Source organism: Punctularia strigosozonata (assembly GCF_000264995.1).
Source record: "Punctularia strigosozonata HHB-11173 SS5 unplaced genomic scaffold PUNSTscaffold_14, whole genome shotgun sequence".
Classification (NCBI taxonomy): domain Eukaryota; kingdom Fungi; phylum Basidiomycota; class Agaricomycetes; order Corticiales; family Punctulariaceae; genus Punctularia; species Punctularia strigosozonata.
In genome coordinates, this window is record NW_006767446.1 from 764,566 (window position 1) to 786,698 (window position 22,133).

A 22,133-nucleotide genomic window follows, 5' to 3' on the forward strand; every position below is an offset into this window, starting at 1 on the left:
GTTCGCCCATCATACTTCCGGTCGTCCGGAAGTATGATACACTACCAGTATGCACTACGTTCTCCGGTGTTCTGGCTCACACGCAGGCTACTGAACGCGTGAAGTAGGACGACTGCAGCTGATTACTCCCACTGGAGCGCACACGGCGCCGGGAGAATTCTGCAAGAACTCAACTGTTTGAGGGTATCACGGCACGATCCAAGGACGGGCACCTTAGCAGGTACCCGCGCCGCGATCACTTTATCCGGGCGCAGGGTCAACCTGTCAGGTCAAGTATCTTGGTCCTCTTTCTGTGATATAGTGGCGTGTCCCACCTGCGACACAATGACGTTCTCTCTCCTATTTACATAGAGACGAGACGACTTCTCGTGTGCAGATACACATCGTGGGCAAGGGCGATCGATTCGCCGGTGGCCACTGGATGCGCCCTGATCATCCTTCGTGGCGTCCCGGTGTCAATTACAGCAGCTCAAATGCATCCGCTCCCCCCGCTCACATGGCTGGAAAGTGTTAGACGTGCCGTGTGATCTCCACCGGTGAGTCGCCGTTGCGTTCCCATCGCGATCCCGTCGGTTGACACGAAGTGGCATACAGTGTCCCGCTGCCCGTGCGCCAGGCAATCACGATCGCTATTTAGAGGCACCAAGCCCGATGCGATGCATAACTTAGGCTACGGGCAAGGATTTGACACGGCATACGATACGAGAGCGCTCGTACCAAGAATGGGGAGCGCTGGCGAATTATGTATCAAGTATCGCACGCAGTGTCAACTGGTTTCGCTCCGGGCGGGCGCATGCGGTGACCGGTCGCTAACTACGTCGCACTGGGTTCTTCCCTCCGGCCAGCGGCCGGCGGCGGACGGGCGGTTCCCGGACAATGCCGCCCGCAGCGTACAGGTGAACCTGCGGATGTCCGTAGCTCCAAAGAAATGTGACGCAGGTCTGCGTGGTTACAGCATCGAGATAATCTACGGGACGTAATGAGTGGAGCAGCAAGCACCGCAGTGAGGGCTCGCAAGGGTCTGAAACTTGGATAGCAGCAGCAGACAGACGACACGGCAGAACATAAACCAGTCTCGTGAATGGCACGAGATCAATCTCTCGTCCTCAAACGCCCTCATCTTCGATTCGCCTGGGCGAGGCCTGGCCATAACGATTTGAAAGTATTTGAGATTCCAGGGCGCGTTGCAGCTTGCTACAGGTTCGCGAACACTCTATTGGAGCGGCCTGGGGCGTCCAGATTCGCGCTGAGTAGATTGCGTGTATGTTCCTCTCGGACATCCTCCGAGGTCCTCGCTCAGTGTCCTATTTATACGACAGGGCAAGGGGTAGGTAGAGTGGTTTCTTGATCAACGAGATCTCAGCATGGTACACACCCGGAATCAATAAAAAAAGCAGGTCACCTCCAGTCGCTGTGACGTAAAAGATCGGCCAGGTTTGTGTGGGTTCTTCTAGAGGTGCTAGAGCTGTAGCACGAGCAGGAGCAATCCGACCTCGACCACGACCACCACGCCGGTAACCGCGACCACGATCCATCCGGCCGTCCGGAACGGCTTGCCCAGCATAGGTTTGTTCTCGTTTCCCTTGGTCATGATAGGCTCAGACGGCCGTCTCCTGTGGCTGGACCCCAAAGCCGGCGAGTCGTCCGCAAAGTCGTGTTTGGCATGTCGCGAGCGAAAGAAGGACAGCACGAAGAGCAGAGCTGCCAGGACGGCGTAGAGCAGTCCAACTGCGGGGAATAGCTGCTTGAGCTATGGGGGACCGGGTCGTCATACCGTTGGACTTACTGCGGTAGAAACGTCTGTCGAAGAGCTTCAATATCGTGAGGGAGTAGCTATATGGTTTCAATAGAGTCAGCATGTGGTAAAAATGCGACCTGCAGAGACCCACCCAAGGTTGCCGATGGCAGTCCGCCCATAAGCACCGTCGAACGTACGTTGACGCGCCCGGATCTCAACGAGCTCGTTGACATCTGCCGGATAAAATGTCTTGGACTTGTGACCCCTGTATACCTTGATGAGTACAGCTGGAAACTGTACGTTTGCGTGGCAGATTGTTGCTCACCGGTAGGTGTACTGGGGCATGGCGGACTGCGAGACAGAGGGTGTAAAGTCTAACCCTAGAATGGGGTTGCGACTTTCACCGGCTTCTTTCTCGCCTTCGTGTACGTGCTCGGACAATTTCGTGCAAGCAAAACTGGGCATTTGTGTAGCAAAACGTTGCTGTACAAGAAGGCGGAACCGTGTTGAGCAAGACTATCGAGAGGGCTCAAGGAAGTGAGTGCATGTCGCTGTGCCACGCTGGCCTGCTCATGGATTCCATGGATGCGCGCTGCATAGACGCTATGTCGACAAACATGCTAGTTTCACGAACTACTTTGTTGAATCAAGCCAGGTTATGTGGCGGGAGGACCTCTGGAGTGATTCGGTATGCGTGTTTGTAGCTCTTGCTGCAACAGTGTTCTGAAAGTCAGTAGACTGCCCTCTCTCGGCTCAAAGACCGTTCCAATATCACGAGCTTGGTGCGCGCGCTATTCATATCGCTCAGAACGACTGACTTACAATGACTTACCAACAGTTCAGGCTTGCTTCACCCGCGCTCCGCCGTTCTAGCCGCCCCAGGCCTCGCCCGGAGCTATTGGTGGTCGACCAAGTCTCCCGAGGCCAGTACAGCCGCTGCCTCTCCGCCGTCACCGCCCGCCGCACCTACCGCGGCTGCTTCTGAAGCTACTACATCCGTTACCGAGGCCGCGAAGCCATCCTCCGCCGACCTCGTCCAGTCCGTGGAGTCCGTGGAGTCCGTGGGGGACGTCGTACCCGAAAGCGCGAGCGCAGTCGCAGACGCCGCTGCCTCCGTCAGCACCGCGCCCTTACACTATGGCGATCTCGCTCAGCTCGGTCTCACCGGGTGGGGCCCCAGCGGCCTCTCTGTCTCATTTCTCGAGGCGCTCCATGTCTTCACCCAGCTGCCATGGGCATGGACGATCGTCCTCGGCACGGTCGCCACTCGTCTGATCGTCCTACCGTTCACGATTCGCTCCATGCGCGCGTCCGCAGCACTCGCGCCGTACCAGCCTCGTTTCCAGGAGATCATGAAGCAATTCGCCGAAGCGAGGGCGCAGCAGGATCTGCCGCGTCTCCAAAAGCTCGCTATGGAGCAGAAGTTGCTCTACCGCGAGGCGGGCTTCAGCATGGGCAGCGCGATCACAGGACCGTTGGTGCAAATCCCGGTTACGTTTGGCATGTTCATGGGCCTCCGGCGGATGTGCGAGCATCCCGTTGAGCAGCTGAAGAACAGCGGTTGGGACTTCTTCCCCGATCTGACGGTCGCGGACCCGACCTACGTACTCCCCTTCATCTCCACGGTCCTTATCCCTTTGACCATGAAGGTGCGCGTCTTGACGCCCCAAACGCCTCCGCCGTTTCTCTCTCAACTTTCTTTCGGCTGACACGGTTCTTTGCTAGGTATCCATGAGAGACATGTCGTCGACGGCCGCCATGAACCCGGCGCACATCTACAACGGGATGCTCGTCCTCAGCCCGCTCATGTTTGTAGTTTTGACGAAACTCGCCGCCGTGCGTCTCTTCCCCTTCTCTTCGTCCATAAATCAGCAGCGAAACTGACTTGACACCTTCTCGAAGGGCGTGAGCATCTACACCGCGACGGGCGCGCTGTTCGCCGTCCTGCAGAGCGCTGCGCTGCGATCGCACGCCGTTCGTCGAGCGCTGAAGATCCCGATCGTCCCTCCGACGGCCCAGCCCAAACCTGTCTCTATCGCGGACACCTGGCGCGCGCTCAAGGACAACATTACGCAGAGGGCCGAGCAAAGCCAGCGGACCGAGATGGCTCGCCAGCCGCGGCCTCGAGACCGCAACGGGCTCAGGCGGTGATGTAGGAGGGTGGGTCGCCGTGCCCTTGAGTCAAACCCCGCTGTTCCTTCCTGAAAGCACGCTGTCTAGAATACCTTCTGCTAATCTTAATGCACACATCCCTGCTCATCGCTGGCCAGAGCTTTTCTGGAAGGTCTGCTTCACGTCAACGCAAGTTCTTCCGGGTTCTCCTTCCAGCGCTCGTTTGGTCTGGACTCCTGTCACGTGCGCGAATGAGGTGGTTCACGCCGTGCGTTTTCGGGGACGGTTCCGCTGCTCCCGTCAAGGATGAATTGGACGCGGCTCAACTGCGAAGCGAAAATGCCAGTTCGCCGTGTCTTGGAGCGCAAACGAGGGTGCATAACCTTAACCAACAGGAGGCCTCTCGATGAACCGTCGCCGTCGGAAATTGGTGGATGAAAGACGCGACTTCGCCTCGCGCTCTGCTCATTTCACATGGAGCCGAAACTGCAGTACCATTTTCATGCAGCTGTCGCACCACTTGTGAGGCATGAGGCAGCGCCCAACGGACATTAGTGCAGCGATCTGAAAAACCAGGAGTTCGCCGCATGTCAGACGCGGACTATGATCCGGCTGCTGTTCGCGGCGCTCGTCGGCATAAGTATGGTAATCATCTCATTCATTCTTTTAGTTTCCAATATTCACGTGTTGCTCTCTTTCTTCTACAATTCAGAGCCCCGGGCGTGCCCAAACTCTATGATCGAGCCCGCTCTGTATCCGCGCACTCGTGCGGCCATCCCTATCCCACGGAAGAGGGTTGTCTTCCCTTCGTCAAGAGAGGAATCATGACTAAGATCGGTTGAGCCGCTACTTGAATTATGTCGGTCCGATCTCCTGGGTCTGTTGGTCATAGACCAAGTTTTCCGGAACTTGCGCTGCAGGCTCGACGCGCCTTAGTAGTATCGGGTTCTTTTACCCATGGCGGATATGCACAGATAGCGAGAGAGAATCATTGCCGCAGGCTCAATATGGTACAGATCACGCTTAATATTCACGGGGATTTGGAAGATGGCTTTGGACTCTATGTCCATACCAGCCTGAAGGAGCGATCTCAGGAGATAATAATGGTAAACATCGTTGTTTCGAAGCGTTCGGGATTGCCCCCGATTTCCAGCACGTAACCGTGCTACCCTCATCAGCATTCGCGGCATGCATTTGATAACGGCAGTGAAGTGCAGTACTCGAACACCTTGATCCAGATGAATCGGTCATGCAGCATGGTGCGGGAACGCTACTTTCTCTGCTCATTTCATTCTTGCGGCGCTGCAGAGTTCATATCTTGCGCCTCAAGCGATCAAACCTCAGAAAGGGGGCAACTGCACCATGCCGCGCGGGAAATTACACTTACGACAGGGCAATCGCTTGCAGTACGAACTACAACCTTTTTGTGTCTCGAGAACCTGCAGGAAGCGCTTTTGCCTACCTTGTATGTCGCGCTGAAGTTATATTGAAGGTTCTGCCACGACAGAGGACGTCCTAGCCGTTCACTATGTGATACGAGGTGAACACCCGGGCCCCTTCATTCGGGCCGCAAGGTTCTACCAATGATGCGCGCCAACAAATTCTATTCGATCGCCGGTGATCACCTTTCTAAGTCGAGGAGGGTCCACAAATAGACATTGGCACAAACGTAAGTTAGTATTCCTTCACTGCAATACTCATACACGAGAAATACCATCTCATTCAAAGTTCGACCCAGTGCGGTTAACGCTGTGTTTGCTAGGGCGCCGTATCTGCGATGCCGTGCCGCCCGAACGAGAGGCGCACTGACCATGGATACTCCAGGTATCTTTTGGCAACCCCAGATCTTGATCCGCATTGGATATGATCTAGCGTTTTCATGTGAGTCGTTTTCTCCGTGATCATAGCCTAATCCACCACCGCCGGACGCGAGCCGCTCTAAGCACGGCAGCGGATATTTCCACCTGGCTACGCCGGAATTTCTACTCGGCCCTGAGGCTCTGCGTATCATTCTTGGTCCATTCGACGCCGATGTTGTTTTTCTGGAATGATAAATTAGAGGACACGCCCGTCGGCGGATGCAGTTGCCCGGACACCGCCAGGGCTGACTTCCCTGGTAAAGCGATCCCGCTCTTTCCCACCGAAGTTTCTCTTCCGATGATATCGTCCTTCGTCCTCGGTCGTTATTACGTCCGGATACGTGCCTCGAACGGGTCATCATCGGGCTTCGTGCCTTCGATTAGGTGCCCCTCCCCTCGTGCGTCGATCCGGTTTTCATCGAATGCGCCGATAGGTCCCGCGAGTCGCGCTCGCCGCCGGATCGGTTTTGTGACATGCAGAGTCAATCGGGCCCCTGGCGCAGAATCGCAGTCTCTCACTAGCTCCTTGACTTGGGGAATCCTCCATTGCATAACGACGCTCGGAAGGCGTGATTCAATCCAGTCTAACGTTATCATAAGGTGTTCCCATCCAAAGGTATGGAACTCGGCAAGGTAGGCTGTAGTCCCTGCTAAATGTGGACAGTTCCGTGCACATTGGTGGGTCAACGACCGAGATCTAGCGAGCCTCCCAGGCGTAAGCTATTTCGACCGACAAAGAAGGTCTCGCACATTGCGCACGGAACAGAATATGAGTCGACATCCAGCCCTTGCCGCATCTTGTAGGATGCCGTTGCACCGGCGGCGCTGGGTGCGGGTCTGTTAAGCAGGTTGACAGGTGGGTCGTGGTTGGCCGGCGTTTCGAAATAAGCTAGACGTTGTACAAACCAGGACGAGTTCGGAGCACCCACAAGGGCAAAGTTCGACGAGGGATCGATACGCAGGTCGCGTATTCCGAATCCAGGATGGTGGGGAGGTTCGGGGTTCTGGACATCGACCGGCGTCGACTTGGCTGTCACCTACCGTGTTTACGGGCACGCCGAGTTTACGCGTGCCCGTCCAGATGGGCGTCGACAATCCAGCGATGAGATGCGCCGTAGTTGATTGGTTCGCATGGTCTCCCGCTCTTACGCCCTGGAGCCTGAGAGACTGAGCTGCACTGGTCATGGACGCCGCACGGCGCACGCGGCGGGTTCTTGGGCTTTGAACTGCTCGGACCGGCATGGGCATTGCCCGTTCGTGCTCGGCTTGTGCGATGCTGATGGTCGCTCCAAAGTTGCCCGAAACGCTCCCAGGACGTTGTTCGCCACTGCTGTGCTTGTCCTGATGCCACCCGTTCCAAGCAAATGAGCGGAGTGATTTATCTCAGCGCGGGGGTGAAGAACATACCGATCACGGTCACATCGCGGACTTTCTGAACGGCGTGGGCGTCAGGAAGGATCGCTCGCGACCATAAGGTTTCATTAAAAGAGGGGGAGGTTAATGTCATTTTTGGTCTGGATCGTTCAGAAGCGCGGACCATGCGAGAGCGCAAACACACAGCGCACGCGACTTTATGTCAAGCTCTTGTGCAAAATTCAATCTTCTGGGCTCGGCTCGCCTCCGAAATGCTGAGCAGTTCATATCAGGGTCTTCGAGCACACGGCAGCGGCAGGTCACTGGGACGCGACAGACATCGCGATGCATTGATACACACAACATTTTGACTCCCTTTTCTAGCTATTCGTCCTACAACCAAGACCCCACGATACTCAAGGCAAATCAGAGCTCTATAATTAAACACATCAGCCCAGGTCCATAGTGTTTCCAAGTGCGGCTTACTCTGCATGGCAGCAATGTCCGAGCTCTGGACGTAGTCCTCAAACTCGGCAATTTTGTCCTGTAGATCTTCCAGGGACACGAGCTCGTCCTCTGTGAAAGAAATGAGTAGGTAGCGTACGTGACTGTACGTTATACGTACCGACGACCAAGGTGATCTGCAACTTGCTGACACCGTAGCCAACAGCGACGAGCGTGCTGGCACCCCAGACGAGACCTGGCATCTCGATGGAACGTACGGACTCCTCAAGAGCCTTCATGTCGGTCTCATCGTCCCAGGGCTTAACCTCGAGGGTGACGAGCGACTGGAGGAACGTGTCAGGATACTGAGCAGTCGCTTTGGTCTAGATCATACCTTGGCGATGGTCTTGGGCTTGTTGGCCTTCTTGGCGTTGTAAGCCGCGACACGCTCAGCCTTGATGCGCTCAGCCTCTGCATCTTCCTCATCGTCCTCACCGAAGAGGTCAATCTCCTCCTCCTCCTCCTCAGCGGCGGCGGGAGCGGAAGCGGCAGAGCCAGCGGTGGCGGTGAAAGCCTCGCCAGCGGTGCTTGAGCCGGAGAGGGAGTCGAACTCCGCCTCGTATGATTTGATGTGGGTGTACCACCTCGCTACGTGCGGGTTGGTGGAGGCATCGGGTGCGGATCCGAGGGCCTTGAAGACGTGAACGTCCGCCTGAGACGGAGTGTAGCTAGGGAGGACGCGATTAGTATCCAGGGTGATAACTTCAACTCGGAGACGGAGAAATCGAAATCAGAACGTATGTTAGTATCGGCACGATTAGGCGAGGGGTCTTAATCCTCTCTTGGAAACACGGACCATACGAGATATTCATCATATAAGCAAACAATGAGATGAAACTCACCCTTCAACGTAGGACCTGGTCGCGAGGTGACTTTCGAGCTTGTTCAGGTCGATGGACATGGCGGACGATAGAGAGGAAAACGCGACGCCAGCGATCGATGGCAAAAAAAGGACCGGTCACATGATCGATCACTGTAGGGCAGCCTTTTTCCGCGACGACGATATCCTCTTCGACTTGAATTCTTACTATCGGTTCACATTCCCTCTTCTCTCTCTTTGTGCTGTGCCTTATTATGCGTGATTCCCAATCGGTTCCCGAAAGTCTTAGTTCAACGCGGATTGCCGTTTAGCCAGGATCGCATTTGTTGCCAAGGCGCAAGCGGAGTTCAGTGACTGGCGACCACCGTCGACACGTTCTTTTCGAAGGGCTCCGCGGTGTATGCGCACACACGCTGCCTCCGGCTCCGCATCGGTCTCCACGCGCGATGGGACAGAAGTTTGGCTCTATGCCTTCGCTGGAAGAGGTGCTGAATGAGAAAGGTCCGTCCTCCACTCGCGCGCCCTGTCGGCTGGTCTTAATCTCCGTTTTCGTACAAGACTAACAATGTTCGTCGCTCCGCCGATGTACCGATCTGGCGACTGCTGTGAAATTCTAAGCCGCTTGTATGCGCTGAAATCTGCATCCCAATTGTCAGACAGACGAATGCACGAACCAGTGCCTTGGCGGCGGCGAAGTACTCCTGCCGACCCGCGTCTCTCGCGCCTCGGGTATCGTGGCAATATGCGTTCTTCCAGCGACAAAACAGAAGGTTTCAAGTGCAAGTCTGACCCAACCATCGCGTACAAAGTCCCCCATCCAATTGAATGCCGTGCGCTTGCATTGCACCGTAGCGGCTGGCCGTGGTATCGGTCCTGTACAGCTTATATGCGTCATGACGTCACTACACGTCTTTGCTCTGACCGCTGGCGCCTATCGTTCTCTCGCCGATGAAACTGTGTCTGATGACCTGGGCATAGTTGCATTCCTCCCTTGCTCCCGCGCTCACTCGTGGGGTTGCAGCGAGGCAGATTCTATCAGCCGCGTCCGATGACTGCATCTTGGTCTCACCGCGTCGGCTCACGCTTGCCCGAAGGGTACCGCAGCTGGGGTCCGGTGACCCTGTGGCGGATTACGATCGTCCTGTTCCTGTCATCTTATCCCATAACGCATGGGAGCACTGCGGCACGAGCACGACCGGTTTCTGGCAGAATCTGCTCCTATTCCAACGGTTGCCCTTATCTCCGTTCCGCCCGACTTGCTATTAGCGATTCGCACCTCCATTGCCACTCCTCGCAGCAAGAACCCAGATGTCCGTTCGTCGACACGTCGCTACAACATGGAACCGTATCGGTCAGATGCGTCTTTTACGGCAATCGCGCTGATGCTCTGCCCATCTGATGCGAAGCTATCTCCACGAAGGGCCTGTCTCTTGTAGTCAGATGCCCTCCTTCTATCTACACGCTTTCTCGTATACACAAACCTCCGTCCTCGTTCTCCGTGCGAAGCCGGGGCAAGATCCAGTCGTTCATTGCCACAGTTAGAAGATGACACCCACGGCGCAAGTTTTGGAACATTCGCACCCGAAAGTCTACCCTCAGGCGAGGTTGAGGTTCGACCTTAGCGTGCAGGCGCTGGATTTGCGATACGCGGTCTGACAGACTATTCGCCGTTGGAGTAGCAAGGTGCGCTGCTACGTCGCTGCCCATTTGCGGAACTGATAAGATGTGTCACACAGCACGGTCTTCCCGTTTTCGGAAGCCTCAAAACGCCGCGTTCCCTCAGCAAGTTTGAATCCACAGCCAAGTGGTGCCGACGGGTTGCATCGCAATCTCCTCAGCACGCCACACTTTACGAGCCAACCTGCCGGAGCATAAGCGTAAGTAACGCGGGAATCGTGGCTGTTCACCCCCATCGTTATTCGGAGTCAGTCCCAATGACTGGGAAACTTGAGAAGTTCCATCGCTGATGTCATTTCACGGGGATGATCGGCATGTCGCTGCAAGAACTCCGCTCGCGCTGCCAGATTGCTGCCAGAAGGACATCCGGGCGTCGAGTAAGCGTGAGCCTAGGCTCCTGCTTTTCCTATTGCCGGGAAGCGCGGAAGTTAATGCCGTCTGTTTACGTAGGTGGTATCCAACCCGCGGTGGCGGTTTAATAACGTTCTTTCCCGTCCTTACTTGGTGCAGGCGCGGCTGATGATGCACACGGCGCGGTGGACCAGCTCAGGGCGACAGGTTCCCGGCAAATTCGCCTGTGCTGCGATCCCACGCCGTGTCCTGTCGCCCCTCCCGATCTGACCCAAGCACGGCGAACTAGACGGCGTCTCAGATCGACAGATCCTAACGGAGTTTCCCTGCTTCACTGACGGTGTTCTGAGGGCTATGTCCGCACTCAGTCGCCGCATCGTCCGTCTTTCAGCGCCAGGCGCATCCTATATTTTGGCCGTTTTGTCGTTCCTCGGCTCTCCCAACCTCCCCATCCTGGAGTCTCTACACCACACCAAGGTCATCGTGCTGGACGACGTACGCGTCATCCTTCGAAGACAACATGCCCTCACCTCTCCTCCTCGCCCCGCCCGAGATCGTCGAAGAGATCATCCTTTTAGCCACAGCAGCCCACCCAGCTGGTCCTCCCTCGTCCCTCTACGCATTGCAGGTCACCTGCCGCCATCTACATCGTACCCTCCATGCAAATCATAACCCTCGCCTCTTTGCAGGCATCTACATGCAAATGTTCGGTGACGCCCACCGGATCCGGACCTTGGTCATGGCACGCGACCGGACAGGCGACGTGTCGCTGCTGTCGCAAACGTTGGCCGTCGAACTCCAATCGCGGCTCGGGACCATGCAGGTCTTCCGCGACGTTTTTGCGTCACTCGATATCGGCCTGTATGACCCCAAGTTGCCAGATGCCTTCCTTCAAGCTTATCTCATGCTGCTCCAAGACCCCGCCAGCGTCGTCCAGCTGCGCTGGGCGCGTGCTTACGAGGTCTGCCTTGCGTGGCTCAAGAACCGCCTCCACGAGGGCGCGCTCGCGAACAATGGCTGGCCGGTGGAGAACGTGACGAACGCGCTCGTCGTCAGCCTCTTCTGGTCGTTAGACTCTCGAGGTGCGCAGTTCGACCCACAGCGACGCCAGGATTTGACCCATTTACTTCTTTCCTCTCATCAGCCGCGATTGGGGCCGAATCTCAACAGCTTCGCGCAGAGGTCCTGGAGCTTCTGCAGCCGTTCGTGCAAGCTTCTTTCCGGGTGCGTGCTGCGTTAGAAGCCCTGTTGGGCGGTGAACCTGTGCTCATCATGTGTCCTCTTCTCGCAGTATCCCTGCGGGAACGTGCCGGATCACGTCTTCGAGGCTTGCGCCTCCTCCAAAACATCGGGTCCTGATGCGGGTCCGACCACCGGACGACATACCGCGCACGGCGCGTGGCCTCCAACAAGGCTTGCGCCGATACATGTTGCTTTCGTTGGGCTCGAGGGCCTTGTGGAAGTACCGATGCCTTCTATTGCGCTGTATGCTATTCCTGCGTACTTTGCCCGCCTCGCGATGACGCCAATGGCTATTCCGTCCTCCCTGCCACGTACGCGGGCCGAGGCCATCGATCGCGGGTATGGTCCGCACGGCGTCACCATCGAAGACATCATTGCCTTCAATGAGCACGCGGGTGTGCGATTTCCCGACGCCGCCGACTTCAGGAGCGAAACGGGCTTAATGGTCGCACCCTCTCTGAGTCAACTGCGCCCGACGAATACGCCTCGCCTTGCGCCGTACATACTGGGCTCGATCACCGGGTCCTGGCGGGGATCTTATGCTGTTCGTCGTCGCTTTTTTTTTCACTTTGTGAGGACTAACGGGCGCTCGCGTGTTCCCTCTGGTAGCACCTGTCTCGCGAAGCCTACACGCACATGTTGGAGCACCGCACGGCGCCGGCCCAGTTCCCGCGCATGGTGCGAAAGCCAATATATATCACGTTCCAGGAGCACTATAATTACTCCCCTGGACGGCCTATCCCTCTGCCTCTCGAAGAACGCGGGTTCGCGAACGCGTGGCTGCCGGACAAGTGCGTGTGGCGCCTGTGCGAGGTGCGTGTTTACGTTTCTTTCTCTCCGAACCCCCCTTTTTCACCCCCCGGTGCTGTGCGATTGTGGCGCGAGTGTCGCGCACGCGAGAGGCGGGAATCAAAGGCTAACTATGTTTGAAACATATCTTGTAGGATCACATCGAGTTCTCGGGCGTCGATGGCGATTGGGCGGCCACGTACAGGACGTATGAGCCCGGACTTGGTGGGCGCGAGGACTGCCATCCGCAGCGGAACGCGGCGGCGCCTATCGACGTCGTCGTCACCGGGAAGGTACGTGTTTGCGCCCATACCGCCACCCACAGCCATCCTCTCTCCCGAATCGTTCGCGAACCCAACTTTTCACCAACCTGACCCTTTTGATCGCAGACGAGCGAAGACGGCTTGGTTTGGAACCCGCTTCGATTCTATGGGCGGGTGCGGCCGAGCGACGGCCGCGTGACGTTGGTGGCAGAAGCGGTGAGTAAGGCGCCTGCGCGGCGCACGGGCGGAGGGGACGTTGACGTACTGACGGTGTCTTTCTGCGACGCGCAGAGCGATCCGGAGAGGTCGCACGTCGGGCGTTGGATCTATACGGGCTACGGTGAGTACCTGCCCCCCTTTTCATCTCCGCCATCGCGCAGCTCGCTGAAGATTTCACGTTTTGTTTTGTGCTTTCTCTTCTTCTGTTGTTGCCGGTGCGCGGGTTTGGCAGTGACGGCGTCGGGCAACTTCGTGGGGCGGATGATGTTCTGCGACGCGGGAATCGACCCGCCTCCGTGGGACGGCGTGTTCTGCTTGTCCAAGGTCTAACCTTTTGGGCTGTGGGGCGAGGAGGGGCGGGCGGAGTTGGTTCGCCCCGAGGCCCGGGGCGTTAGTGACGATTAGGTGGTTAGTGTCGTCGCGGATGTTTTCTTGTCCTTTCTCTGCGCTCTTGGTTACACGTTCGTCGTTGACGGCTTCGACAGCCATCTCGGGTGGTCAGTCTATAGGTCCCGTCCCCTCTGCTTCTTCTCCATACTGCCCCGGATATTTGTGGGCTTCGGCGATCGTGGCTCCTTTCCCGCATCCATACCTCTTCCTCGTCGTTTCATATCCCGGATCATATTGGCACGAACAGTCGGCTTCTGTATACATACCTAAGCACTTCCTTCCCCCCTTTTCATCTCCCTCGTGATAGTTTTCGGACAGCCGGGCTCTCGCTCGGATCCGAGGTGGGTGAGAATCGCGCGCGAAGGGAGGGTAGTAACTGGTCATTGTACATCATAATGCATCACGCATTTGTCGAGAAAACCCGTGAGTTTCTGATAATACCCTGCCGGGCCATGTAAGAAAAGGGGGGGGGGGAGAATCGCGGGGGAATGTCTAACCGGAATAGAAGGCATGGGCCCGCGGCGCAGTTGGACGTTATCGTTTCGTGTTCCCTTCCATACCTCGCTTGATCGTTACCGCCTCTAGATTCTTTCTGTTGGCTCGAAATGCTCCCGTGTTATCGCACGCTCATGTATGATCTCTTTGAAAGGTTTTGCCCTCGCGGCCTAATTATACATCATATACTTTTAGAACTTTTACTTGACTTAAGGCGTAGGACGGGCCCGGTGATATGGGATGTGTTCTGTTCAAGCGCGCGCTTCGCGAGATCCCCGCGTCTTGGGTGGGGTGCGTCAAGGTTGATGATGATGCCCGCGGGCTTCGCCGTGCCGCGAGTCGACCGGTCAGGCCGAGGTCGAGCTGCTAACCCAGAGTTGCGAGCTGGCCAGCTTCGGTTTTGAACGTGCGAGTACCAACCCGGCGCTTACGAGCGGGTGGCGTTTTCGAGAGGTCGATGTGTATGCCTCATGGATCAACGTCCTCGCGGTACTCGCGTACTCGACAAATCGTAGGCCCCGCGTTTGGTGGCGACGTGTGACTTGCCCCCTTGATTGTGCGTTTTCTCCGCGCGCTGAGAATTGCCATTGAGGACCACAATTCGAGAGGATGTTTCCAGGCACTACCGTCAACGTGGACGGAGTCAAAAGCCAGGCAAGGCGGCACCAGCTGCAACAGCATCGCTGAGGACCACTGGCTAGCACTGATTAGCATTGACTACGTAGCTTGTACGTAAGTAATTATGTATCCGTAGCCAATCACGTCTCTGAACTCCCCCGCTCCGGACCCCGGCTATGTCAATAGCCGGAGTACACGCCGATGTCATCGTTATTTCTGACGCGTTGTTCCTGCAAGCCTCACACTGCAGTTGCGGGGGATTGCGCAAAACTCAATCGCATGCCCATCACTACTCCGCGTTCATCGTTCCGCCTTCGACCCACTCATCTCGGTCCAGCGACACCTTAAGGGATCAACCAAGTAGGCTTTGCGCGCGCGCGTGCGTGTGATGTCGCTCGATACGCTCCCGCCCGAGATCCTCGAGCAGATCGCGTTCCAGCTCGCGACCGACCCGGTCCTCGGTCCGCCCGCGCACCTCCGCGCCTTGCTCCTCGCCGGCCGCACGTTCTACGACGCGCTTTGCGTGGATGCGAACCCGGTGCTGTATGCGGGCGTGTTCGCGGCCAAGTTTGATCGGAGGCGGTTGTGGTACCGCGGACCGGGAGGGAGGGGAGGAGGCGGAGGAGGGGCGGTGGGGGAGGCGGAGGAGCTGAGGAGGAGGTGTGGGGTGTTGGGGAGGGTGAAGGCGAGGCGAGGATGTTATCGCCGTTTGGAAGCACGCTGGGACTCAGAGGGGGAGGGGGAGGGAGAGACGAGGGAGATACTATGGACGGCGTACCTGATGATGCTGGAGAACGACGGCGCGAACGAGAGGCATCTGAGGCATGCTGGGATAGACGGATGGTTGAGGGACTTTTGGGCGCATGCGGATGGGGCGAGCGGCGTCGCGCGGTGTATGAGCGAGGGACGGTGGCCGGAGGACGGGGACGAGACCGCGCTCGGGATGTGGTTATTCTGGTTCTTGTTCAAGCCCGGTGAATACACCCCACCCACACCGTTCTCTAATCTTCGTTTTTTTGGCTGACGCTCGGTGGCTCTCTCGTTCGCGCGCGGCAGAAAAGTACAAGGACGACCACGAGCTGACGCGGCTGCTCAAGATGTTCGCGCTCGGGGCGCACAAGGTAGGTGCATACCCCGTCTGTTGCTGCCGAGCGACGAGGCTGACGATCGACGCAGTACCCGCTCTGTGAGCCGTCCTGGGTCGATTTCCGTCCCCCGCCGCTTCCGCCCGTGCCGGAACACAGTCTCGTGCCGCACTACGGCGCGCGTATCGTGCTGCGCCCGCCGCCGCTCGCGGTGCCCGCCATCCTGTCCTACCTCGCTCTCGTCAACCGGTACGTGTCCCGCCCTTTTTCTTCGAACTCCCTCTCATCATTGGAATTTTTTCATCGTTTTTTCCTGACGTTTTCTGACATCGCTTTTCTTCGTATGTTACTATAGCCGCCCGGCGTCGTCGACGGCGGCGCATATCGCGACGCTCGCGACGATGCCGATACCGCCCACGGCGCCGGCGACGGTGGCCGTCATCGGCGGGGCGAGCAGGGGCGGCGAGTGCGCGTGCGAGTGGGGGCGCTGTCTCGCGCTCGGCGGCGGCGGCGGCGGTGGCGACGGGCGGCCGTTCAGGCCGGGGAGCTTGGAGGGCGTGTGGGAGGGGATGTTCATGGTGCGTGCTGCGATCTGAACTTTTTTTTTACCTCTTTCCTTGTTTGTGAGCTGGATCCTGTGAGGGGTCCTGTGGCGTGTCGTGGCTTTGCCCGCTTTCGCTTTTTTGTTTTCTTTTTTTCCCTGGTGCGCTGATTGTTACCCCTATTTTTTGGCTGTTATGTTTTCTGCGTAGTACTCGGAGTTCCCTGCGTACGCGGCGCTCCTGGCCGGCGCGGCGCCGGAGGTGTTGTATCGCAGCTCGGTAGCACAGCATCGGCAGACGTGGAAGCTGCGAGAGTACCATTATCGCCGGCGACGACGCGGGGGGTCGAGTTGTGGATGCGAGCGATGGGGGGATGCGGATGCGGATGAGACGCGAGGGGAGGAAGGGAAGAAGGAGGAGGGGGAGGGGGAGGTGGGGGAGGGGGAGATGAAGGGCCCGTTGCCGGCGGGGAATCCGCTCAGGGGGTATTTGTCGCCTGGGACGCGGGTGGAGGAGGAGAGTGGACGGACGTGGATTGAGTTTAGGAGGAGCGAGGGGGCGGTGAGGTATGTCCGCGCGGGGGAGGGCGAGGGCGAGGGCGAGGGCCAGGAGGAGGATGGAGAAGAAGTGCAAGATGTGGTGGTGACTGGCGAGGTAAGGGCGTTTCTCCCCTTGCGCTCGCGATGTGAGCGTGGTGCTGACGAAGGACGCGCGCGATAGGGTCATTCGGCGTGGGGGCAGTTTAATCTCCTTGGACGCGTCAGGCCGTGCGACGGGTTCATCACGCTGTCCAAGATATACGTGCGTGCTTTCTTGTTTTGTTTCGCTCGCGGAAGTTATGAATGGAGCGTTTTTGGATTTTCCAGATTGACGGAGACCGCGGCGAATGGGTGTACAGAGGTTACCTCGTCGGCGATGCGTACGGAAATCTCGCTGGCAGGTGGAGAGACAGTTTGACCCCCGTCGGCGAGCAGGGGTATGAAGGATGCTTTGCGATGAGCCGTAGGAGGTAAAAATGGGACAGTGGATATTTGGTTATCTTGTTTGCTATGATTTCTCGCTGTCGTTTGTTCCATGTTCATCCTTGCTTCATCGTAACCCAATGCATAGTTTGCTTTCCCTCGTACTCTCGAAAACTCTGCACGACTGGACTGGTTCTCGGTCTGCATACGGCGTTCGGGCCGCTCACCTCTGCGTCCTGTGCTCCTCCAGGCCGCGTCCAGACGCGAAGCTCAGCAAGTAGATTCGACCTGACGCAAGCGGTGCCCTCCTAATATACGAACGCTGTGCTCTATCGTTGATCTCCTTCCCCATCTGCGGACGTTGTGGGCGCTATCGACCTCCGTCCCAGGCGCCGCACAGCCGCAGATGCAGGTCACCTTCGACGGACGCGTTCCAACAGAACGCGTTGCCCAAATCGGGAAGGCGACCTGCCGGATTCGGGACGTGGCGGTCACCGCCTCTTCCTCTCCTGCACCGCTCGCTCGCCTCGTTCCAACCCCTTCCACCAGTTCCAGGGGCCACCAACACGTTTTTCGACTCCATCCTCTGCGTGTTAATGCGGATTGCTATCTGAACCTTGACATTTTCGCGATGGAGGAATCAGACACGACGCAGGCGCCCACAAGAGGCGATGTGCCCCCGCAGAGGCATATAAACGCCCAACGGGGAACACGTCCAAGATTTTTTTCCTTAGGAAAACATTTTCCTTTCGTTCGAGACAGATTACAAGTTTCCGGTTCCCCCGCATTTGAATGCACAAGTCCTCCTTCAACTTGCCCCCGAAGCAGCAGCCCGGCGACGTCTACTGGGTCGGCACCGCGTACGACCCGGACTATACCTACTTTGCGCTCTCGGACGGACAGAACCTGCTCGTCGTCCGCACCGACTCCTGTTGGCCATCGTCTGCCCACAACGACAGCAATAGCGATAGCGATAGCGACCGCTTTGATGACCGTGCGCTCGTGGATACGGACGACCCGGAGGTCGTCAACGCCCACCTCGCCGAGATGGCGACCCTGTGCGGCACGCGCGCGCGCGCCCAGCTCCGCTTCGGCGGATCGACGTCCAGCGCGGCGCTGCTCCGCTCCGGGAGAGGAGGATACGCGGTGGAGTACGTCCCCGACCCGTCGTTCCCCGTCCGATGCGAGCTCTGGGCCCCGCTCGTCGACGAGCGCGAGATCTGCGTCACGCGCTGGATGGACTTCCACAGACGCAGGGGGCTGTGGAAGGGGAGGGAGGTGGACGTGCTCATGGACGGGTGCGACGAGGAGGGCGCGAGGGCGGTGGGCGAGGTGACGGACGCGTATTGGCGGATGAGGGGCACGGGGTGTACGTTCGAAGTCCTCGGACGTGAGTCACGCTCTCCCGTTCCTGAACATATACCTCGGTGTAAACATGACACTCATCTGAATTGTCATCAGATGTGACGCGCCATGGACGCGTCGTCGGGCTCATGACGGAGCGCATCCAGGGTCGCCCGCCGCGGTACGAAGACAGGCAGAAGGTCTACGCCGCCGTCGCCAAGCTCCAGCGGCACGGTCTGCTGCACACCCAGCTCGATCACGACACGATCGTCATCTCCCCCTCCGGCCACGTCCGGTTCGTCTCCCCGGAAGACGCGGTCTACTTCCCGCCCGAAGAGCGGGACGAGCTCGACCGCCGCGCGGACGAGTGGGAGCACTGGACGAAGCTGCCGATCCTGTTCGAGGAGATGAGGACGGGGGAGGCGGAGGAGCAGATGGGCGCGGGCGCCGTGAGCGTGTACACGTACCTGATGCTGAACGCGCAGGCGGAGCCGGTGGTGATCAGTACCGGGTGGGAGCCGGAGGAGGCGAGGACGCGCAGGCTGACGGAGAGGGACTTGAGGCGCGCGGCGGCGGAGAGGAAGTGCGTGCGTGAGATGTTTATTACCGGGGAGCTGGGGAGGTGGTTGGACGAGCTGGACAGGCGCGCCAAGGGAGCAGGAGGTGTACCGCAGGAGGCGTGCTACGGGTCCGTGGTTTCCAGCGACGGGCCGAAGGACAAGGACGGCAACACGGCCGCGGAACGACCCGCACTGCCCATTCGCGACTCTGCTCCACCATCCGACGGGAGGCCACCGTCGACGCTTGGCTCCTGGGCGGAAGACTCGATCTCCGTGCGTGGGACCTGTGCAACGCGGCCTCCATCGACGCTTGGATCGTGGGTCGACGATTCGGTCTCGGCGCGCTACGCCTCATCCGCGTCGGGCGACGACGCTCGGTCCTCGATCGGGCCGTCGTCGGTCTACGTTGTACCCCCCTCCTCCTCGGCATCGGCGATATCCGTCGCACCCTCGTTCACGTCCTCGGGATCGGGGTCGTCTGGTGCCGCATCGTCGACGTCGGCGCGATCCGGGTGGTCGTCGTGGGTGTTCGTGAACGCGCGACAGAGCGATGGACCGCCGCCCGCGAGAGGACCGAGGGTGTCGCGTACCCCTCCTTCTGTGACGTCGTCGTCGGGTCCGGCGAGGACAAAGAAGCGACAACGCGCGCATCCGTATGCCAGCACCCAGATGCTTCCTCCTCCTGATCCGATCCTGGCGCCTATCGAGGGGCCGGCGGGTGGTTCCTTCGACCTTGCATCCCAATCGTTTATATGGTGAGTCTGACAACTTCAACCTCCGTCGAACTTGCGCTAAATACGACGCTGTCATCTAGGCCCGAACTCGATTCACAGGAGTCAATCCGTGCATTCCTTGAAGGCACCGGAGACATACAGCAACTATTACTAGACAACAACATACACCTTTAGACATAATGCTTTCTCTTTGACGAGCGGTTCGTTCCCCCACCTACATAATCTGCGCGCAGGCCTTTTTGCCGTTGATATACCCATTCGTCTTCGACTTTCTTCGACTTTCGTAGAGACAGACCCAAGTCTCGTGTCGCGCCATCAGTGGTTTTACCCATGGAGGCCCTAACTGCAATACCCCTTCGTCTTCGATTTTCCTTACAGCTGCACGACTCCAGCTTCCTATACCCATCATCTCGTTACTTTACAAACCGAAGAATGTACACCATAGCAGTAGACAATCCCGAGGAAATAATACGCGAAAAGACCCAAGAAAACACGCGGAGCCCAGACGCCGTTCCGAGACCGCTTATGTCAGCCGAAGGCACGGCCAATCAAAACCGTCGAGGGGACTTGGCAACAAACAAGCAATACCCCCAGTCTCAGGCCAACGACCCTTTTCACCTCCGCCCACGTCCTCCACACGTCCTCGTCGTCGTCGACAATAAACTCGTCCATTCGTTATCGTTCTCTGCGACATACACCCATGAAGACGTTCGCCATCGTCTCCGCCCTCGCCTCGGTCGCCCTCGCTCAGTCGGTGAGTCGGCTCGCAGTTTCCACAGAGAGCAAGACGAGGGCGCGATCGCTGACGATGTCTGATCCGACGTTGCAGAGCACGGCGTCGGCGAGCGCGCTCATCCCGACGGGCATCAGCTCCGGCTGCTCGTCCTTCCTCACCGCCTTCAACAGCAACTCGGCGCTCTCCGCGTGCACCTCGCCGCTCATCTCCGCCACGTCCTCCTACGGCCCTGGCGGCAACGCGAGCGCCACGTCCGCCGGCGTCTCGTCCGCGCTGAGCGCCGCCTGCTCGGCGACGACGTGCTCGGAAACGACCGTCCGCGACCAGCTCACGCAGTTCTACGCCGCCTGCACCGCCGAGCTCACCTCCAGCCCGAACGACGCCGTCGTCCGCGCGTACGACGTGCTCTACGCGCTCACCCCGCTCAAGAAGGCGCTCTGCGCCAAGGACGACAGCGGCAAGTACTGCGCCGCGCAGCTCTCGTCGATCGTCTCCTCCGCGAGCGCCTCCGCCTCCGCCGCCTCCGCCTCGGCGTCCGCTGCCGCCGGCTCGCTCAGCAACGGCCTCTCGCTCGCGAGCGTGCAGAAGTACCTGTGGGCGAGCACGAGCGGCTCGCTCGCGCGCCGCGCCTCGTCGTCCGAGGCCGCGCTCATCCCGAACACGACCACCTACGCCGCCTCGAACCTCGTCTTCCTCTTCCTCCAGCCCGCGCTCGAGAGCGCCGCGCTGTGCACATCCTGCACGCGCGCGGTGCTGACGTCGTACATCGACTGGGAGTCGGACGTGCCGTACGCGCCCGGGCTCGCCAACTCGCCCACCATGGCCGGCCAAGCGGCGATCTACAACGCGGTCCAGAGCACGTGCGGATCGAGCTTCCTCAGCGGCGCGGTGCAGGCGGCGGGAAGTCTGAGCAACGGTCTTGGGCAGAGCAGCGGGGCCGCGCCGGCGGTCGCGCTCGCTGGTCGGGCGGGCACGGTGGTCGCGGCGATCGGCGCCGTCGTCCTCGGTGCGGTCGCGGTGTTGTAAGGAGGTCGCGCAGCCCCTTTTTTTGGTCATGGGGATGCCCCGCTCTCTCGACAGGGTGTCAAACATCGGCTGTTTGGCAATTTCCCCGCATCACATTTCTAGCGCACCTTATAATTATTCTCAACATCATTCCACGGACGGCTTTGTCGGTGAATATACCCCCCCCCTTTGTAGGACCGTAACACGCCCCCCTCGAGTTTGTAGTCCGTCGATATGAACTTGGGAGAAATCATCGTTCCTGCAGAACCCTCGAGCCTTGAGCTTGTTCGTTTGTGATGGCTCCTCATGGGATTGTTCGCGAACGTGTCTGCGGCCCCACAAGTGGGCGCTCGTGCAGATGTACGCCCTTAGATCGATATCCTTTCGCAGAAGTCGGTGACGTCGGCGGCTTGGTGCCCACAAAGTCAAAGGGGACTCAAGCATGGGGCCAGTACACTTAAGTATTGATACATAAGAACTATGTTGCTAGCTCAGAGAAAACCCTACGCCGGTGAGAAGGCGTTTCATCGACCTTTCCACCGAGCGCCGCAATACACTCGCCGCCTTTTCGATACACATGGACACTTACATACGTGCTGAAGCGTATCTGTAATCTCCCGAAGCTTACACATGGCTGTTTAGGCTCTCGGCGGGTATGATGGAGGATAGGGCTAGAATAAGTTGGTCGATGTAATTTTGCTCCCGCACGCACACGTGCGCGTCGAAGTCGTGGGG

General features: G+C 58.5%; 8 protein-coding genes across 8 annotated transcripts; 5 read left to right on the forward strand and 3 right to left on the reverse strand.

Moving 5' to 3' along the window:
* Positions 1-1,459: 1,459 nt before the first annotated feature.
* On the reverse strand, positions 1,460-2,083 carry PUNSTDRAFT_47068 (uncharacterized protein; the record flags this gene model as incomplete). Its single annotated transcript, XM_007387616.1, has 4 exons — positions 1,460-1,701; positions 1,787-1,833; positions 1,890-2,003; positions 2,064-2,083. The coding sequence occupies 4 exons, from the start codon at positions 2,081-2,083 to the stop codon at positions 1,460-1,462; spliced, it is 423 nt and encodes a 140-aa protein (XP_007387678.1).
* A 68-nt stretch (positions 2,084-2,151) lies between these two features.
* PUNSTDRAFT_92147 (uncharacterized protein) lies at positions 2,152-3,991 on the forward strand. The gene is made up of 6 exons (XM_007387617.1): positions 2,152-2,275; positions 2,339-2,426; positions 2,476-2,520; positions 2,577-3,387; positions 3,464-3,574; positions 3,641-3,991. The coding sequence occupies exons 2-6, from the start codon at positions 2,344-2,346 to the stop codon at positions 3,887-3,889; spliced, it is 1,299 nt and encodes a 432-aa protein (XP_007387679.1). The 5' UTR covers positions 2,152-2,275; positions 2,339-2,343; the 3' UTR covers positions 3,890-3,991.
* Positions 3,992-7,377: 3,386 nt separating this feature from the next.
* On the reverse strand, positions 7,378-8,470 carry PUNSTDRAFT_92151 (uncharacterized protein; the record flags this gene model as incomplete). The annotated part of the gene is made up of 5 exons (XM_007387618.1): positions 7,378-7,496; positions 7,549-7,638; positions 7,688-7,850; positions 7,901-8,234; positions 8,409-8,470. 5 exons carry the CDS (start codon positions 8,465-8,467, stop codon positions 7,489-7,491), a joined length of 654 nt encoding a protein of 217 aa, XP_007387680.1. The 3' UTR covers positions 7,378-7,488.
* Positions 8,471-10,934: 2,464 nt separating this feature from the next.
* Positions 10,935-13,257, forward strand: PUNSTDRAFT_137962 (uncharacterized protein; the record flags this gene model as incomplete). The annotated part of the gene is made up of 8 exons (XM_007387619.1): positions 10,935-11,496; positions 11,559-11,638; positions 11,706-12,200; positions 12,266-12,469; positions 12,601-12,738; positions 12,835-12,924; positions 13,000-13,048; positions 13,160-13,257. 8 exons carry the CDS (start codon positions 10,935-10,937, stop codon positions 13,255-13,257), a joined length of 1,716 nt encoding a protein of 571 aa, XP_007387681.1.
* A 1,561-nt stretch (positions 13,258-14,818) lies between these two features.
* On the forward strand, positions 14,819-17,070 carry PUNSTDRAFT_116108 (uncharacterized protein; the record flags this gene model as incomplete). Its single annotated transcript, XM_007387620.1, has 7 exons — positions 14,819-15,404; positions 15,487-15,551; positions 15,607-15,764; positions 15,871-16,093; positions 16,268-16,711; positions 16,778-16,858; positions 16,924-17,070. The coding sequence occupies 7 exons, from the start codon at positions 14,819-14,821 to the stop codon at positions 17,068-17,070; spliced, it is 1,704 nt and encodes a 567-aa protein (XP_007387682.1).
* Positions 17,071-18,204: 1,134 nt separating this feature from the next.
* PUNSTDRAFT_34696 (uncharacterized protein) lies at positions 18,205-18,665 on the forward strand (the record flags this gene model as incomplete). The annotated part of the gene is made up of 2 exons (XM_007387621.1): positions 18,205-18,409; positions 18,481-18,665. Coding segments are annotated over 2 exons (390 nt in total), but the record flags the coding sequence as incomplete, so codon positions are not given.
* Positions 18,666-18,936: 271 nt separating this feature from the next.
* Positions 18,937-20,029, reverse strand: PUNSTDRAFT_55155 (uncharacterized protein). The gene is made up of 2 exons (XM_007387622.1): positions 19,738-20,029; positions 18,937-19,678 (listed from the first exon to the last, which is right to left on the reverse strand). Exons 1-2 carry the CDS (start codon positions 19,792-19,794, stop codon positions 19,325-19,327), a joined length of 411 nt encoding a protein of 136 aa, XP_007387684.1. The 5' UTR covers positions 19,795-20,029; the 3' UTR covers positions 18,937-19,324.
* A 232-nt stretch (positions 20,030-20,261) lies between these two features.
* Positions 20,262-21,663, forward strand: PUNSTDRAFT_55156 (uncharacterized protein). Its single transcript, XM_007387623.1, has 2 exons — positions 20,262-20,411; positions 20,487-21,663. Exons 1-2 carry the CDS (start codon positions 20,358-20,360, stop codon positions 21,417-21,419), a joined length of 987 nt encoding a protein of 328 aa, XP_007387685.1. The 5' UTR covers positions 20,262-20,357; the 3' UTR covers positions 21,420-21,663.
* Positions 21,664-22,133: the final 470 nt, after the last annotated feature.

Excerpts from the sequence above, each read along its gene's own strand:
- PUNSTDRAFT_55156 (XM_007387623.1), top strand. The coding sequence starts at position 20,358 with ATGAAGACGTTCGCCATCGTCTCCGCCCTCGCCTCGGTCGCCCTCGCT. Across the intron at positions 20,412-20,486 it reads CGGTCGCCCTCGCTCAGTCG|AGCACGGCGTCGGCGAGCGC; the intron begins GTGAGTCGGCTC and ends CCGACGTTGCAG.
- PUNSTDRAFT_55155 (XM_007387622.1), bottom strand. The coding sequence starts at position 19,794 with ATGTCTCCGGTGCCTTCAAGGAATGCACGGATTGACTCCTGTGAATCG. Across the intron at positions 19,679-19,737 it reads CCTGTGAATCGAGTTCGGGC|CATATAAACGATTGGGATGC; the intron begins CTAGATGACAGC and ends TGTCAGACTCAC.
- PUNSTDRAFT_92147 (XM_007387617.1), top strand. The coding sequence starts at position 2,344 with ATGTCGACAAACATGCTAGTTTCACGAACTACTTTGTTGAATCAAGCC. Across the intron at positions 2,427-2,475 it reads AGGACCTCTGGAGTGATTCG|ACTGCCCTCTCTCGGCTCAA; the intron begins GTATGCGTGTTT and ends GAAAGTCAGTAG. Across the intron at positions 3,575-3,640 it reads TTTTGACGAAACTCGCCGCC|GGCGTGAGCATCTACACCGC; the intron begins GTGCGTCTCTTC and ends ACCTTCTCGAAG.